Below are 18075 nucleotides of genomic sequence, written 5' to 3' on the forward strand. Positions count from 1 at the left end.
GCTCAGCACGAGAGCAACATTTACAGTTTAAAAACATTTTTGCATTTCTACTTTCTTCTATGGTCAAATGCACTAGTAGTTTTTACGGAATTCTGTGGTGGAAATATAATTGTATGTCTCTATTATCACCCTTACATGTGAACATTTCAATGTGAATGAGGTCATTTTATACATGTTCTGTTAATTAGTTAGGTCTTTTTATATTTATGTTTAGTAGTTAAATCATTATAATTATCTGGTTATAAATAGGTTATTGAGATACTATCGTATAATAGTATTAGAGATCTCATTATAATCTTTAATTATAAGGATATTACAATTATCTCATTATAATGAGGTTATTGAGATAGCCTGCTATCTCTTTATAATATTAATACTATTATCATGAGATACTGCCTAACTATAATAGTACCGTCACACCTGTCGTGTTTCTGCAACAACAACAGAACACATTTTTTTTGACAATGAGATCATTTTATTTTATTTTTTTACATTTTTAACAGTGTATTATGATTATTTTAATTGATTTACAATGATTTGAAAACAAATGGAAATACATAAAATGCCAACATAGTAAATAAATGAATAAATAAATACATAAATAAGTAAAAGCTATCATGAAAGGTACAAAGTAATCAAAAGATGGGAGAAATAAAATAAAAATAAAGAAACTGCACACATGACGATAAATATCAGCGTCTTCACAATCATAAAACACATGATAATATTGAGATAAATAAATAATTTGTGACATCTTTGTTCAATATTTTAGCTGGAGGGCAGCAGAGAGGAAACCAGGTGGTCTGCTTTTATTAGACAGACTTTGACTTCCCTCCTGATCAGCTCCCAGGCGTCAGCACTGTGGCCCTGAAGACACAACAATGTTATCATTACATTATGCAGTTTTGAAACATGACATGCATAGTAGCAGACAGAGAATGTAAACTGACCATTTTCGCCAGGATTTCGTTGGATAATCTCTTGAAATACAAGTGCAGCTTGGTGTTCCTCTTCTTCATGTGGCTATGGCCTTTAATCTGAAATAATTAGAGAGAAAAGTCAGGTTTATAGATTATGTTTTGTAAATTCCTCGTGAGACATATTTACATCAAATTGTAATGAAACATATCCAATCTGAATCGAGGTAAACTTACACAGGAGTGAAGCTCATCAGCCTGTTTGTTGACAACATTGAGAAAGTTCTCCACTGTGACCTCCTGCCATGACGAAGAGCTCTGATCTTCCTCAAACAGGACAGAAATCTCCTTCAGGATGTGGACCGCGAAGGAAAGTTTACCCTCAGCCTGGAACAAGAGGAAGAATAGGAAAACTATGAGATGACTGACAGAATCATTGCTGTCTCATCTACAATAGATCATAAGCTGTAGGACTTACTGATGCTTTGGATGCCTGGCTGTACAGATGATCAGGGAAGGCCACAGTGATCTCTTCGCCCTCAGTGCTGTTAGTGATGTTATTCGCCTGCAGCACAAACAGATGCACACATCAGACATAAATACATTTTCATACATTAGACGAACTTCAAAAAAAAAAAAAAAAAAAAAAACTTCATATCTCTCTTACCATCATATCCAGCAGATTCAAAGAGTTTCCGCTGTACTGTCCGAATTTATGCTCCATCCACCTGCAGCTCAGCGCGGAGCATGCGCAGAACAGACCGAGAAACACACAAGTGAAGAAAATCCTGCTCGGCATCTTGATTTTGTCCTTTAACTAAATAATAAATAAAGCAATAAAGCTTCTTTGTATAAGAACTCGTGTGTCTCCTGGGATTGTTGTGTTGAAGCGGAGCCGCAGCGGAGCATTTAAAGCCAGAGCGAACAGATTTCACTTTCCGGACTCACCTGCGGGGAAAAGCCAGCGGCTTTCGTGCAGGTAGAAAACGAACATTGTTCAGCTCGCGAGCATGTATGGTGTAAATCCGTGTGAACTAGCGAAATACTCATGCCAAAACGAGGCTGTGGTCTGAAACAGCTCAAACATTTCAGACCACAAAAGCTGCAGTGAACATTTCAAAACGAGATGAACGCCGTGAGCTTTAATTGAAATACATTGATCCTCGTGGGTCATCGTGGGAAAAGGCATGTTTATACGTCCATTAGCCTGATAATACACTACTTTGTTCTTGAATTTACTCAATTTCCATTAAAAACAACTATTTATTTGTGGACTGGACTTTCTTTGATTATGCGTCTGTAATGTTTATTTTATTTTCAGTAGAAATTTTTAAAAAATAGTTGTTTTGCTGTCGAGTATTCTTTTTTCATCTGAAATAATAATAATAATAATAATAATAATAATAATAATAATAATAATAATAAATCTTTATCTACCTCACCAGAATGGGAGAAAATAAAGTTAGATAAGTAAATGTCAATTTACTTTCAATTGACATTGATTTATTTGCTTTAAATCAAGGCTAAAAACCCCAGGCTTAGAGCTGCAGTTTATTTTGGATTGCTGCGTTTGATTTGTGTTGGCCTGATGATTTTGATGATGATGACGTTTGAGAAAATGTGACGTAGTGCGTGTTGCTTGTTACCTAATCTGTCACTGCGTTATGCTTTTTATGATGCAACGCACTTTGAACTGCCTTGGTGCTGAAACGTGCTGTGCGAATAAACTCGACTCGAGTGAGATGATTGACTTCGAGATGAGTGACGACACAACCAGTCGGTGTCCCGCTGTTGTTTGAATTGCGTCACTTCCTCCACGTGGATGAACTGACAGCGAAACCGGAGAGAAACTGAAAGCGGCTCTGACGCTCACTTTGATATTTCATCTTTGTTTTAGCTGGAACAAGCGGTTGTGGGCATGTTGTTCACAATTATTCATGACTGAATTTAAACTTGTCTACCTCGCACTAATAACTACATGCTGTGACTATTTATTCTAATTTAGACGTTTAAATAGGCGAGAAAAACTAAAACAACTTTCATTCAATGAGAATGGCAACCATTATTATTATTATTATTATTATTATTATTATTATTATTATTATTATTATTATTATTATTATTGTTAACATCCTAAAACCTGAAATCGGCCTAAATAATAATAAATACAACTTCAAAGGTATGACGTCATCGTTTAGCTCATCAGCTTGTATGGTGTAAATCCGTGTGAACGAGTGACATACAAAAATGATCTAAAAAGAGGTTCAAACGGATTTTTAAAAAAAAATGCTACAAAGCTTGTATTAATAGATTATTATCTTATATGCCCTGTTCTTATATATTCATTATCCTGACACTTAATGAAACTTTTTCCCCCTGAAATTTACACACAGTCAATTAAAACAAAAACAAACAAAAAAAAATTTCTGAGGTAGGAAATTAAGTAGAGTTAAACGATTATATATTCTTTGGAAATTGTACGTTTCTGTTGTATATGCTTCCAGTAATATACAACTAAGTAGTTAGAACTGTTTAAAAATAGTTATTTTTGTTTTGTTCGTTGTGCGTCTCCTCTTTTCATCTCATCTTTATTTGTGTATCTTACCAAAATGGGAAACCTAAAATCAAGCATAGACTACCGAGTAAATGTGCAAAAAATCGTGTCATGGATAAATAATGGTAAAGTACGCCAGGAACAAAATGGCTTGTTTACGGCACGAAATGGACATCGGAAGGGCTGAGAAAGAAATTTATATAAATATAAAAACGGTCGATAAATGTCACCTTATCAAAAAGACAGACGGCAGAAAATCATACACTATTATATATTTTGGCTTTATAATAAAATGCAATCCTCCTTTGTTAATAAATGTGCAATGAGAGAGACTGAAACAATGTTGCAAAGTTTCTGAGAGATTAAATTGTTTTTCTAAAAAAATAAAAAAGTAAATGAATGCGCCTTCGAATGTTTTATTGCGTACTTACAGATATTTAATTAATTGATCTATGAACGACTATGTGTCGCGAGGCTGTTTGAGTTGCATCACTTCCTCTGTGCGAATAAACAGGAACCGATAGCAGCCGAACAGGGAACGTTCAGAAACGCGAAAGCGGCTCTGACACTCACAACCAATGATATTTCATCTTTGTATTAGCTGGAACTGGCGGATGGTTATTTTAGTTATTTACACAATTAAACTAAAAATAATGCCAGATGGAAGGACATTGTATAAACAACAGTTTTTTTTTTGTACAAACAAGCTTCAGTTAATTTAGATGACATAATCTAAGAAGAAGAAATAGTCTTCACTTAAATACGTTTTACAGACATATTCAAGAGAATCGAATAGATATACAAACACATGTAGCCTATTCAAGAAACTAAACACTTCTTGTTCATTCTTTATTTAGTATTGTATATAGGCCTATGCGACTTTTTTTCAGATATTGTCCCGTGTGAATGCATGCTAGGACCTTTTCATTAATTGAGTAGGTTAATTTCCATTTGTCTGTTTCTGCAAACCCTGGTACGGAAACAGAAAAAAATATATATTTATTTATCTATGTATTTATTTATTTTCCACATACTTTCAAACATGAATTCTGCCGCCCTCACCTGAAAACCGCAGATGACGTTGAGATGCACATTAAGAAAACGAAATCTGGCTTTAAATGCTCCGCTGCGGCTCCGCTTCAACACAACAATCCCAGGAGACACACGAGTTCTTATACAAAGAAGCTTTATTGCTTTATTTATTGTTTTAGTTAAAGGACAAAATCAAGATGCCGAGCAGGATTTTCTTCACTTGTGTGTTTCTCGGTCTGTTCTGCGCATGCTCCGCGCTGAGCTGCAGGTGGATGGAGCATAAATTCGGACAGTACAGCGGAAACTCTTTGAATCTGCTGGATATGATGGTAAGAGACCAGATATGAAGAGTTTTTTTGAAGTTCGTCTAATGTATGAAAATGTATTTATGTCTGATGTGTGCATCTGTTTGTGCTGCAGGCGAATAACATCACTAACAGCACTGAGGGCGAAGAGATCACTGTGGCCTTCCCTGATCATCTGTACAGCCAGGCATCCAAAGCATCAGTAAGTCCTACAGCTTATGATATATTGTAGATGAGACAGCAATGATTCTGTCAGTCATCTCATAGTTTTCCTATTCTTCCTCTTGTTCCAGGCTGAGGGTAAACTTTCCTTCGCGGTCCACATCCTGAAGGAGATTTCTGTCCTGTTTGAGGAAGATCAGAGCTCTTCGTCATGGCAGGAGGTCACAGTGGAGAACTTTCTCAATGTTGTCAACAAACAGGCTGATGAGCTTCACTCCTGTGTAAGTTCATTTTGCTTTTCAATGAAACACTTCAATTAAACTGTACAGTTCTTAAGTCTGTTTTTCTTTTCCTGCTTCAGATTGGGGCTCAGGGACAATCGAAGAAACAGAACACCAAGCTGCACTTGTATTTCAAGAGACTGTCAAATGAAATCCTGAAGAAAAAGGTTTGTCTTTTATTATCTCTCTGCTGCTATATGTATATTATGTTTTAAATCTGCGTGACATAATAATAATGATAACATTGTTGTGTCTTCAGGGCCACAGTGCTGATGCCTGGGAGCTGATCAGGAGGGAAGTCAAAGTCTGTCTAATAAAAGTAGACCACCTGGTTTCCTCTCTGCTGCCCTCCAACCAAAACTCATGAACATGGCCAAACCTTTATTTAAATATTTATTACTTAAATATTTATTGACCTACTAATTTTTAATTTAAGTGCTTCTGCTGTTACCCAAACTAGTTTTTCCTTCTGTTTCTTTTTGTGGAAATAAAGATGATTTAAGAAATAAAAACTACAAAAATGACTGAGTTTTATTCTATCATTTTATTTCAGTAGTATGGAAGAAGCCTTTCAGTTCTCCCAAAATTAAAACAAAATTGCACAGAAATGTGCAACTAGAATATTTAATAAAAGAAAAATATGGATGTAACTGACTAAGTCACTCCAAAAGCTTAATTTGTTTATTTTTGACTGATTCAGAGGTGGAATTCATGGTGTGCTGAGGATTACTGTGATACTTGGGTTTCGCTTGAGGTTGAAGTGACGGTGTCAGGATTTTCTAGAAGAATTTATGAATCCCACTTTCAGCAACTCATTCAAGTCCTGAAGCAGCAAAGCAGCTCATTCAAGTCCTGAAGCAGCAAAGCAGCGCCAAACCACCTCTCTGTCAATAATGTTGGAATGTCAATATGATGTTCCACTTTTGTCTCAAGAGTCCACAGGATGTTTTAATCAGAAGTTTATGGGCCCTTGTGTTCTTTTTGATCGACAGTGGTTTTGCCATTGCAACTGCCCCTTGGATGCCCTTTCTGCCCAGTCTTCTTGTTGAATCATATGCAGTTTGTAGTGCTTTAGATGTCGCTATGGATTTTTTAAAGTCTCCTGGAGAAGTTGTTGATCTGCCCTTGGAAAGATTTTGGTCGAGGTGACTCCTAGGAAGTTCCACCACAGTTCCACAATCTCTCCATTTGTGCATAATGTGCGTTTTTCTAAGATCTTTCATCCTAATTAACTTTTTGAGACTGGTGTTTTTTTTTTTTTTAATAAGTAGATATGCTAACAGTAATTATTGAGAAGTGGGACAAAATGGGTTTAAATTCTCCCAATTTTTTAAACAATTATTTCTTAAGCTTATGTATTCAAATTTGACAAATAATGTTTTGGAAACGTAAAGATGCTAAGGGATGGGCTCCAAATTGCAAAAAAAAAATTTAAAAAATTGGGGCCTGCCGAGCAATGACTGACTTGCTTGCCCACCGTCAAAAGTGGTATCAGAACGTGCGGCTCGATGCCGGCACGTTTATTTAATTGTCATCATATATTATCTTAGTATTTCTTTAATTGTTTTAAACTATTATGATGTAGTGAGCTCTGCTCCAGGACAAGGGTTTTTAAAGACACCATCCACCTTCTGCAATGTTTAAAATAAAAAAATAATCAGCAAACACCAGGAAAACATAAATTGTTGAGCTCACATGGCACAGGTAATTAGTAAAAATACTATTTTGGTAGTGTTTATGTTTGCTTCAGAGTTAATTAGAAAATATATTTCTTCAAACGTATGCAATCTTTTACAACTTAAGCGAATTACATCTGCATCCAGAAATTTGGTAATTAGGCCTAATGTACATTATTAGGAATAGATCAACAATTGGATTTTGTTTTAAAATTTCCATTGATCAAAGTACATGTATTCATTTTAAAGTATGTTATGAAATTATACTGTTGCCTGACTTTCGAGTATTAAATCTATGCTCTGTTTTCACAACAGCTCGACACAACTTAAAATTTGGCTCAGTTTTAATGTCATTGTCTCAAATTTCTCATTTTGTTAGTCTGGATGCGGCGTCGAATCAATCCAGTTACTGTTTTTCACCACCAGAGGGCGCATGAACAAATGTATTATTAATAGTATGTTTTTATTTGAAGCCCACCTAAAATATTAGATTGATAATCATAAAAAAATTATCTCTTATATTTTCATTGCAAATATGTTATTTAATTTACATTTTCACACTTCGCATACACGGCAATAAAAGTAAAGCAAACAAAAAGTTGATGAATTGAATGAATTGATCAACTTTTTGATAATTAATGTGCTGAGTAAGACAATGTCGTTTAATTTGGGTTAATGTCAATAAACGTATTATATTCATTCCCCCCAAAAAATTTGATATATATTTAAACTAAGCAGACATTAATGCAGTTTGCCAAATTGGTAGAATGTTCTTTAATCTGATTAGAGGTGGAGTGACGAACTCGTCTGAACGAGTTGCAGTGTTTTGTTTTCACACCGCGTGTTTCAGATGGGACAACGTGAAATACCGCCGAACGATAAGGAAGGAGCGTCAGCGCGTCACAGGCCGCAGACTCTTTCATTTCTCCGCAGGAAGTTCCCGTTTATGGCACCAGCGGGAATGTAAAGACACATTGTTGCTTATGTAGCCACACCATTTTTTCTAACTCTTAAAAAAACAAAAACAAAAACAAAAAAAAACAAACATTTTTTGTTTTTCCTTTCACAACGTTTACTGAGGTTGGCAGTTCCACATAGGCTATAACATAAAATAAGACACTGATTAAAAACATAAATCAGTATTTCTTATACTCAAAAGTGTAAAAATAAATAAATAAATAAAACATTTACTTATGAGGTTAAGTAAATTATGACATATTTTTCATGATGTCATAATTTGGACTCCAAGCCTTTTTGAGTGCGTGCTGCAGCTCCTTCTATAAATATTCAAATTAATCACCAATTACGTTTTGCTAATTGAATGCGAAATCTGTTACCGCTGAGGTGAGAAGTTGACGTTCCGAGTAAAGCTGCACGTACTTCGAAAATGAAATCTGAGCGTCCTAATTTAAAAGGGCCCCTGCGGGTCAGATCCACAAGGACACCCAGAGGCATCTGGAATTGATTCACGTTGAAGGCAAATTTGTCTTTATATATACAAAAAAAAAAAAAAATCAATAAATAAATTAATAAAAATCAAGATGCTGAGCAGAATTTTCTTCGCCTGCATTTTTCTCTGTCTGTTCTGCGCATGCTCCACGCTCAGCTGCAGGTGGATGGAGCATAAATTCAGACAGTACAGCACAAACTCATTAACTCTGCTGGATATGATGGTAAGAGACCAGATTTTTTAATTATTATTTTACAAAAATATTTAATATTTGATAAGTTCAGAGTATTTTATAATATTTATGCCTTTATATGATGCAGGCTTACAATTACGTGAATCAGGACTCCGAGATGAACATTGCGCCATTCCCCTATCCTCTCTACCACCAGGCTTCAGGAGCATCGGTAAGGCATCTACAACATCAAAAATTTATATTTATTTTTGATTATTTGCATGTAATAGCCTGTGAATGGTTTCTTCCTTGCTTCAGGCGGAGGGTAAACTTGCCTTCACTGTCCAGGTTTTGAAGGAGGTTTCTGCCCTGTTTGAGGAAGATGACAGCTCTTCATCATGGCAGGAGGTGACAATGGAGCACTTCCTCAATGTTGTCAACAAACAGGCAGATGAACTGCAGCTCTGCGTAAGTACAATTCATTTGTAAACCTCTGATTTATCATGCAGCAGCATTCACATCTGACTTTGACATAAAGTTTTGCCATGATATAACCACACCTGATTCTACAATAATGTGGCTTACAGATAGACCAAAACAACATGGCACCTAATTGTCACGTTGAAGGAAAAGGTTACAGAATGACAAATTAGCCAACAAGTTGTGATGGGGTTCTGACAATGTTTGAAGATCTACAGACTGAGAGCTATTCCAATTACTTTTTATAAGACAACCTTATCTCAGTCAAATTAGATAGAGGGTCACTTCAAACAAGTTTCACATCTTGCAATGCCTTATTTGAAAAATTAGAACATTGCTGAAAAATTGATTTATTTCACTTGCTCCATTCACAAAGTAAAACAGTTTTCTTCTCATCACTCTTTATAAGCCCAGTTTTTTCAATGGTACAACAAATAGTTGTGTTGTTCAAAGATTCTCCAATCTCAGCTGTGGATCTCTGCTGCTCCTCCAGAGTTACCACAGGTTTACTTTATTTGCTAAATCGTGGACTTCTGAAGGTGGTGGGTTTGCACTGGATTTTACTTCAGAGTAGAGAGGCTCAATATAATGCATAACACACTTCATACTGTCAGATTTTTATGCGTAAGAACATTTAAAAACCATATATCATTTCACTTTTCACTTCACATTTTAATGCTCCTTTGTGTTGGTCTTTCACATAAAGGTCCGGTAAAAACACACTGACATTTGAGAATGCCATAAGGCAAAATACGTCTGAATACTGGAGGTGTTAACCCCACATAAATAGAAAGGTTAACCTTAAACCTTTTAATGAATAAATATTCATTTTATTATTTTCTTTTTTTAGGCTGGAAACCCAAGAAGGACAAACAGGAGGCTGCACATGTACTTCAAGAGACTCTCAAAAAGCGTGTTTGGCCAGATGGTGAGTCTCCCTTTCTAATTAGATGGCTAATTAGAACATAATCAACAGTTTTGATGTGTTACTTATTCAACAGGGCCACAGTGCTGAAGCCTGGGAGTTGATCCGGAGGGAAATCAAACTCCATCTAATCAGAGCGGACCATCTGGTTTCTTCTCTGTTCATCTCTAACTGAAGCCTCAGCTTCTCCAACAACAATCTGTTTATTTATTTGTTTATTTATGCATCAATTTATTGCTTATTTTTGCATTAAAAAACATAGAATTGACTACCAAATATATTCTGAGGTACAAATTTATATATATAAACTTTTTTTTAAAACAATATTTTATTTAAAAACAATAAAAATCACCCCATGAAGCAACCTGAGATCTGTTTTCTGTTACACACAGATGTTTAACATGAAGTCAGCCTCGCTGAGGCTGAGAGCAGTTGTATGCCGCTATCATGTGACAAAATGGTAACAAAATGAGATACAACAAAGTTAATCAAATAATTACATAAAGCACCAAAAAAGAAAAGAAAAAAAACTGCAGAAGTTTCAGATGTTAGAGCAAACAATTTCTTTCACAATCAACATGAAAATGTATAATATTATCAACGCAAAAATCAGCCAAAAGCATGCTACCTGAGATTACAGTATTCAGGTCATTAATTAAAAGACTGTATTACTGTTTTGTAAAGAATCATTTGATCGTTCCTAATCCAGAATCTAAAACGATGAGAGACATCAAACTTGAAATGTTATGTTTTTTTTTTAAAAAAAAAACATGACATTTACAAACCCACCCTGGGACACAATTCATACATTCATACAACTACCACCAATGAAAGTCCTTTGTTGTTGTTTGAATTGTGTCGATGTCCTTTGAATTTAGTTAGCAGTGATATTTCTGCCCTGCTGGGTCAGAACTGTCAGCTGCTGTTATTTTGTTGGGCAAATGCTGGAAGTGTAGAAATAAATCGTTTAAGCATATGACAAAAACGGCACTATTCTGGGTAAAACGCAGACATAGTCACCCCCGACAGGAGGCTTGTCTATCTGCTTTTCACTGCACAACTGAAAATTATGACTCTACTCCATATGAAAGGGTCGGCAGGAGACGTCGCTCTCACTCCCATGGGGCCTCGGCTCCTTCGGCCCGAGCGTACGCCGTGAGATCTTCGTACAGACCTCCTCCACATGCCTCAATGGCCAAGCCCTGAAATTGGGGATTAAATTAAATTAATTCACTTGCATATATGCATCTGATTCCAATGTATATTCAGAAGAGCCAACCAAAGATTTTCCTTTATCTTTGAGTGCACTTCTAGCATCGAGCAGCTGCACGCTCTTGTGCCTGAGATAGCACAAATGACTCAGACACAAGACAGTGCACCTGCTAGATATATATAAAAAAAAGAAAAAAAAAAGAAATGCTGACATTAACAACAAATATTTGCATCATCTTTAATGACCTTTCTACAAAAGGTCATTCTGGGTAGTACCACTTTGTTTTTTCCAAGAAAATAACAGAATGATAATAAAAAGTCTACTTGGGAATCACCTACCTTTCAGCAGATGTATAAATCCCCAACATTAAACATTGTCAAGACTTCGCTAAATATATAAATAAATAAATAAATAAATAAATAATACTGCCAACCAAAAACGTTTAAAGGCTAGTCTGTAATTTTGGACTAGAAATCTAGAATACAATACAATGTGATGCAATATTATAGAATAAAATTAATAGAAAAAATTAGATATTCTTCACACTGACCAAATGTTACAAATAAATAATCATTAATAATAACGATAATAGAGTTCATTTAGAATTCACAGCAGTATTGAAGCAATGTTCGTTGTTATAGACTAAATTACTTTCACAGAAAAATTGTTGAATTCTCAGCAGTTTGGTGCTCTAATGTCTTATCTTTACTTTAGCTCATGTTGCATCAGGTTTATGTTGCACTATAAGAAAAACACATAGAATAATGTTATTAACAACAGCAATATTAAGTAACCAGAGTCAACAACTACTCACTCTTAAAATAAAATATTGTTCTAGGAATATATCTGCATTAAAGTTAGCGGTTCATATTTAAATGAACAATGTCCAATAAAAGTAACTAAATTTAACCATTTACAACAGTATTCTTACTCAACAGTAAGTCTGTAGATCCCTAATGTTTTATAATTTTGCTGTAAAATCATATATATTAGATGCTTCATTGTACAACTATTGTCAGTGACTTCTCTTTATATCAACAAAACCCTGTTACAGAGTATTTCTTAATCTACAGATACTAATTTTAACGTTACTGTGAATCAATTCTGGAGACAGGGAAAGTGTAGTCCAGCCACAAAGCTGCCAGCAGCTCCAACAAAGGATGAAGAACAAACAAAGCAGTTGTGGTTAAAAGGTTAATGATGCAGGGAGACAGAGCTTCCTGTTGGCTGTCAAGATTACACTTGTACTTGTTATGTAAAAAAGGCACATCTGTGAAGAGTTTTGAATGTGACATGGCTTTATGAAAAATAAACGAACAAAGGAAATGTAAAACCAGGTTAAACAAACCTCATAGATGTGGTCAGTCTCAGGCTCTTCATATAAGCTGTCGTTATCTTTCACCTATATGAAAGAGAAGAAAGAAGCTGCATTAGATATTTGGCGTGCAATTTATGAGTACTGGCAATAAATATACCCATCCATGTATTTTATAAAAATAAAACATAAAAATTGTGTATTGTCATGAAGAAAAGAGAACCTCTGGAGCACAGTCAAGGCCAGAATGCTTATATATTCAATACACCCAGGCCCATCAAATGTGCCACAATGTCTTTATATAATATATAAAGACTATGTAAGTTATAAGATGATAAAATATGCATAGATACACAGCAGTATAAATGAGCCACATTTAGTGTGTATATTTATTAAACAATTTTTAAATGAATAAATATGTGTTCATCTATGTTAGACTTAAATAAATGTGGAAATGGAACCATAAATATTTAAATGTGCCAGTCTGAAAATAAAGTAACATCAGAAGTGTCTGCTAAAACTATTTCAGTAGATTTAGTGCTACTGTAAAATTATTGATACTTTTACTGGAATTTGTCAGATACACCCCTAAGATTTGCTTGGATAACCTGCACATCAATTTATGTTGACCACAACAACTCCATCAAGTGACCCTGGCACTAAATTAATACAAATAATACCCCTAATTGTATTAATCTAATATGTATGAATCTGTGTGTTGTTGCTAAATACGTCTATTCCTTTATGGCCAGGTCTTCTGATGGCTACTGCCAGCAGGATAATATATAATGTCACAAAGCTCAGATCATCTCTAGCTAGTTTCTTGTCATAATAAATAGTTCACTCTACCCCAGTGTCCTCCAAAGTCACTAGATTTCAATCTGTGATGTGTTAGAACACCAGATGATAGTTATGTGAAACTACCAAATTAAAAACTGCTTTTCTCTTTTTCTAACCTCTTTATGTCTGATTGGTGGGCGGGGGGAATCATCTAATAATACATATGACTCATAAGCTTTTGTTGTTGAGTTAAGAACAGTGTGATGAAAGCAATTCGTACCAGATTTTGTCTCCGCAGTAGATAAGCACCGATACAAACACCCAATAGCAGCCCCTGCAGGACAATAAGGCCATCCTTCATCTGGCTTCTGTACTGGGCTTTGATGGGGTCATAGGGCCCTAACATTGAGTGAAAAATGAGAAGTTAGAGGTGTGTTTTGTCTGTGTGTTATTTATATCTATCACACAGAGTCTTGTCCACTTACTGACTACTTGGACTTCAGTTCCAGGGCCAAAAGTCCCATTTACTGAGCAGTAATACACTCCTCTGTCTTCTACTTTGAGGTCCATGAAGTAAAGAAAAGCGTTTTGGACCATATGTTGACTTTCAAACCGAATTCTTTCATCATGCACAATCTTGTTCTTGTCTGCGCCGTATTTGTCAGCTTTGTGCCACTCCACTGCGCTTTTCAGATGCTGATGTGAGACTTGGCAGTAAATAGGCACTTTCTTATGAGGTCTTAATCCATAGAACCTGGGTTTCTGGCTGATCTGCAGGGCGACTGAGCAGACAACAGAAAAAGTTACAAGAAATTGAAAAAGTTAGAGTTTGCCATTCAACTTAGCCTCAAGAGATCTGTCTCATTTATGAATACAGTTTAAAGAGAATGCCAGAAGAGATAAGAAAAAAGAACAAAAAAAAGCACAATATGGTAAATAGCTAAAGAAACTCAGAAATCCAAGACTCTAGACTTCTATCTCATTTAATACAGAGACACAATAATAATTTGAAACATTAGGATTTAAACATTTTTTTGATCACCTGTATTTAGTCCTGGGATATAAGCACCTGGGATAATTCGTCAGTTCAAGAAACAAACATTCAAAATTATTTGATTAATTCTGTCAGAAAATCCACATAAATCCTCTATCCAAGTATTGGGGGTGATTTTGTTCAATTAATGGAAATAAGCAAAAGATAACAAATTAATCCCATAAATATCCATTTTTAATTGTAAAAGATTATTATCATTTCTGATATTTTAAAACTAACATTTTTTACCAATGTTCAACCAGATATTCAGTGAATAGAGCAGTTTACTGGAGCAGAAAGACTTGTAGGCAACATCAGTGTTCAATGATTATTATTTAAATTATGAATTTTACGAAACAGTTAAGCAAACAAAAATCTTGCCTAAGTCCATTTTACCAAAATGTTAAAACTGATTAGCAAAAGCAAAAATACAAACATTTCCTTAATGAATAAAATTATTTTACTTCATAAATGACTAGTAGTTGAATGGGTTATAAAGCATGAGGACTTTGTTTTATGTGAATTCTTTAAATGATAACTTGACACAGATATGCATGATGTCTAAAAATGATGTCAGTTTTATTCTGTATTTTATTTACAGAGTGACTCAAAGTTTAGGAAAACAACCACCAATTAAGTGACAATAAACACAACATAGTTTCTAGAGTGAACAAAATGAGTTGATTGTTTCCCTTAAAGGATAAAAACATGCTTATAACAAAGTCCTTCAGTTATTGTAAAATAGTTTCAAAGAAGCTCATCAATATGACAATAACATAATATTCTTTGTTTCAGACAAGAACTTCCTCTTTTCCCCTCCAGATGGCCAGGAAGTCACAGTAAAAATAACATGCAAAACTCTTGTGTGCCTTAAAGGCTGTGGTTAAACAGACCTAAAAAATATGATTATATGACATTGTAGCTATAAAAATACACAACTATTACCGGAACAAGATTAAATTTGCTAACATTTATTTCAGGTGCTGCAAAAAAATTACAGGTCCTACAGGTCGAGTTTGTTAACAAGTGAAATGAACCATGTGACAAAAGTTTACAATTACCTGATATACTTATCAACACGTATCCAAAGCATCCAGCTAGAGTCCAACGCATGATGACATGCAAGAGGAAAAACTAACTTGACAGTTGACACCGCGAGTGCGTGGAAGTCTTTCTGCAGCCTGAAAAAATAATTAAGCCCTTACTACAGTGGGTGTGGAGTCTGTCTGACAAGCTTCAACCTCATGCAAATGAGGGGAGGAGAGTAAGAAACCAAAATAACTTTGAACAGAGCACTTTCAATATTACAACCTGAAAAAAATAAGTTCCTTTAAAACTCAAAGCAAATTATTATAGCCATTGAATCTAGGAAATCTAAAGAAAAAAATGTTTGTGAGCCCTTTGTTGCACATAGCAACTTAACTTTAAGTTGTTTTAACTGGCAATGAGTCTTTTACACCACTGTGGAGCCACTCTTCTTTGCAGAATTATTTTTAATCAGCCACGCTGGAAGGCTTTCAAGCATGAGCAGCTTAATCACAATCACCTTTGGCCTCTGACTATTCTACCTCACAGTCTTAATGATCTTTTATTTTAGCCATTTGGAGCTGGACATGCTGTTTTGTTTTTCCTTTTGGTTTGTACGACCTATCGCTGTTAAAGTATTCTTTTAAAAAACAACCACATTGCAACAAACATTTTGAGTTTCATAAATATTCACTAAGTATTCTGTGGTTTAAAGCTCACTGTTCCAGTGAGAAAGTTGGTGAGGTTTGCCATTTATTGCGGCGCAACGCGTTTAAGGAGGTAAAGTGTTCTGGTAAAGTCATTAGGGAACTACAGCAAACGACAGATGTCGTCAGATGCAACAATTTTAATAAACTATGTTGATGTAACTAAAATTACCAGTTCAGTGTATTAAAGCTAAATAAGTAGTAATATGTAGAAACAACAACAACAAAAAAATAGACTTGTAGGCAAGCAGAGTGACCTTAAACAACATGATTCTATTCCTTTTGGCACTTAACTAAGCTTCGCTCTAAAGAGGTATTCCCCTGTGAACTCATTTCCTTAACATAACATATGAATGTGTGCATGCGAGCATGCAAGCAGATAAAAGAGATAGAGGAAAGACACAGAATCATATCCTTAACATTATACGGACTACTTTTTATCCACAATATGTGTTTGCAGTTTATCCAGAGCAGGAAGACATGTTTCGCCTAAATATTTGGTTGCTTATTGGAATTCCTACTGTCATATTCAACAGCATCCATCAACTTCACCAGCAATGTATCACATTGCACATTTTATTAATATTGTGTGCTCCTGTTTGACAGACAGCAGCCAAAATAATGATCTGAACCAGTTTAGCACAGTTCTAGACAATACCACCCTCTTCTCTATCTGTCACCAGGAGGTGTCCAGTCACCATGTCCTCCATGGACACCTCCTCTTCCATGGAGAAGGTGACCTTACTAAAATTTCTCCTCCGAAAAGATCTTACAGGACCCTGAACCTGGACCTGAACCAGGACCCTGAACCTATTCAGGGATGTCTTCTGTTGCCAGAGTCCTGAACAAGAACATCAACCCCTGACATGCGGTCAGTCCAAAAATCAGATGTAAAGCAATTGAGAATCCCTTAGTCATCAGATTATTATCAGTTTTTTAAATCAGTTATTTTTGTGTTACATTATCATTTTACTGCTTCTTTCAAGCCATGCTTGGATTATCTGTATCCAAGTTTGCCTTGAATGGTGGCATAGAAACAGGTTTGCCTGAAAACTGGTAGGCTTGTTATGCAAGAGCCATAACCAGTCAAGAGTGAAGTTTTCAAGTCAGCCAAGCTGATCACATTTCCCTAATTCTCTGCTCTGTGCAGCACCAGTCTAGTATTCACTGCATTAGCTTTATCAGTTTTCAGAATATGGCAAAACCAGATAAATCAAATTTAAATGCTGCTCCCTCCTCAAAGATGGACTTGCATTTCAGCTTTGCAGTAGTAGAGGCAAATGAACAATGCACCTTGATTGTAACCCAACACTTCTGACATTACAAATTTGATCGTTCTGTTTTTATCAAACTCTTTAGTGGGACTCTCCTAAAAAAAAGAAAACAAGGAATTGTAATATTTGTTTTGTCCCCTTTTAATTCTATTAATCTTAAAGTCTTCATGAATTTTAATAAATTATACTTTGAAGCAAAAATACACTGTTTTCAGAGTGCCTGTACCATGAATAATAAAAAGGCAGAGCTCATTTTGCTGTTTTGCAATTTCATTTGTACTCAATCACACATCAGTTCATTCAGTCCAGCTGGATGTTTCTGACCCACTTTAATAATTGCTGATTTGAAGCGATCATTTTACTGATCTACTGTCTGCTTTATGGGAGTTATTTTAGTGCTTTGATCAGGGGTCAGAATCAAATTAACTGGCTCAAGCATGGATTAGAAAGAATTTAAATGGGTACAGAGTGAAATATACATTTCCACATACAGTACAGATACTTTTTGAAAACAGAACTTTGCCACTCTTTAAGTGCACTTTTAAACGTCCATTTATACTCTATTATACTTAAAAAACTAACAAAAATACAGTAAGTCTGTGCCTTAACCTTAACCTCACGTCATGTGAATAAGATCATTAATGTAGCACCAAATAAAAACATTATATAAAATTTATCTTGAGTTCATATATATTTTTAAAGAGTTTTTCTCATAAAATATGTGATGCATATATAGCCTAAAAGTCAATTTAAGTTACCAAGCTTACCACCAC

At 35.2% G+C, this 18075-nt stretch overlaps 4 protein-coding genes across 4 annotated transcripts; 2 read left to right on the forward strand and 2 right to left on the reverse strand.

Moving 5' to 3' along the window:
* Window positions 1-617: 617 nt before the first annotated feature.
* Window positions 618-1919, reverse strand: LOC129368161 (interferon a3-like). Its single transcript, XM_055043024.1, has 5 exons — window positions 1585-1919; window positions 1396-1482; window positions 1155-1304; window positions 951-1037; window positions 618-867 (listed from the first exon to the last, which is right to left on the reverse strand). Exons 1-5 carry the CDS (start codon window positions 1714-1716, stop codon window positions 769-771), a joined length of 555 nt encoding a protein of 184 aa, XP_054898999.1. The 5' UTR covers window positions 1717-1919; the 3' UTR covers window positions 618-768.
* A 2781-nt stretch (window positions 1920-4700) lies between these two features.
* LOC129367933 (interferon a3-like) lies at window positions 4701-5698 on the forward strand. Its single transcript, XM_055042639.1, has 5 exons — window positions 4701-4832; window positions 4924-5010; window positions 5102-5251; window positions 5332-5418; window positions 5511-5698. The coding sequence occupies exons 1-5, from the start codon at window positions 4701-4703 to the stop codon at window positions 5616-5618; spliced, it is 564 nt and encodes a 187-aa protein (XP_054898614.1). The 3' UTR covers window positions 5619-5698.
* A 2770-nt stretch (window positions 5699-8468) lies between these two features.
* LOC129367934 (interferon a3-like) lies at window positions 8469-10129 on the forward strand. Its single transcript, XM_055042640.1, has 5 exons — window positions 8469-8600; window positions 8698-8781; window positions 8868-9017; window positions 9880-9957; window positions 10031-10129. Exons 1-5 carry the CDS (start codon window positions 8469-8471, stop codon window positions 10127-10129), a joined length of 543 nt encoding a protein of 180 aa, XP_054898615.1.
* A 183-nt stretch (window positions 10130-10312) lies between these two features.
* cd79b (CD79b molecule, immunoglobulin-associated beta) lies at window positions 10313-17886 on the reverse strand. Its single transcript, XM_055042643.1, has 5 exons — window positions 15357-17886; window positions 13748-14044; window positions 13543-13661; window positions 12516-12569; window positions 10313-11156 (listed from the first exon to the last, which is right to left on the reverse strand). Exons 1-5 carry the CDS (start codon window positions 15406-15408, stop codon window positions 11067-11069), a joined length of 612 nt encoding a protein of 203 aa, XP_054898618.1. The 5' UTR covers window positions 15409-17886; the 3' UTR covers window positions 10313-11066.
* Window positions 17887-18075: the final 189 nt, after the last annotated feature.

This window comes from Poeciliopsis prolifica, unplaced genomic scaffold, assembly GCF_027474105.1.
Source record: "Poeciliopsis prolifica strain line A6 unplaced genomic scaffold, Auburn_PproV2 SCAFFOLD018, whole genome shotgun sequence".
NCBI classification, from domain to species: domain Eukaryota; kingdom Metazoa; phylum Chordata; class Actinopteri; order Cyprinodontiformes; family Poeciliidae; genus Poeciliopsis; species Poeciliopsis prolifica.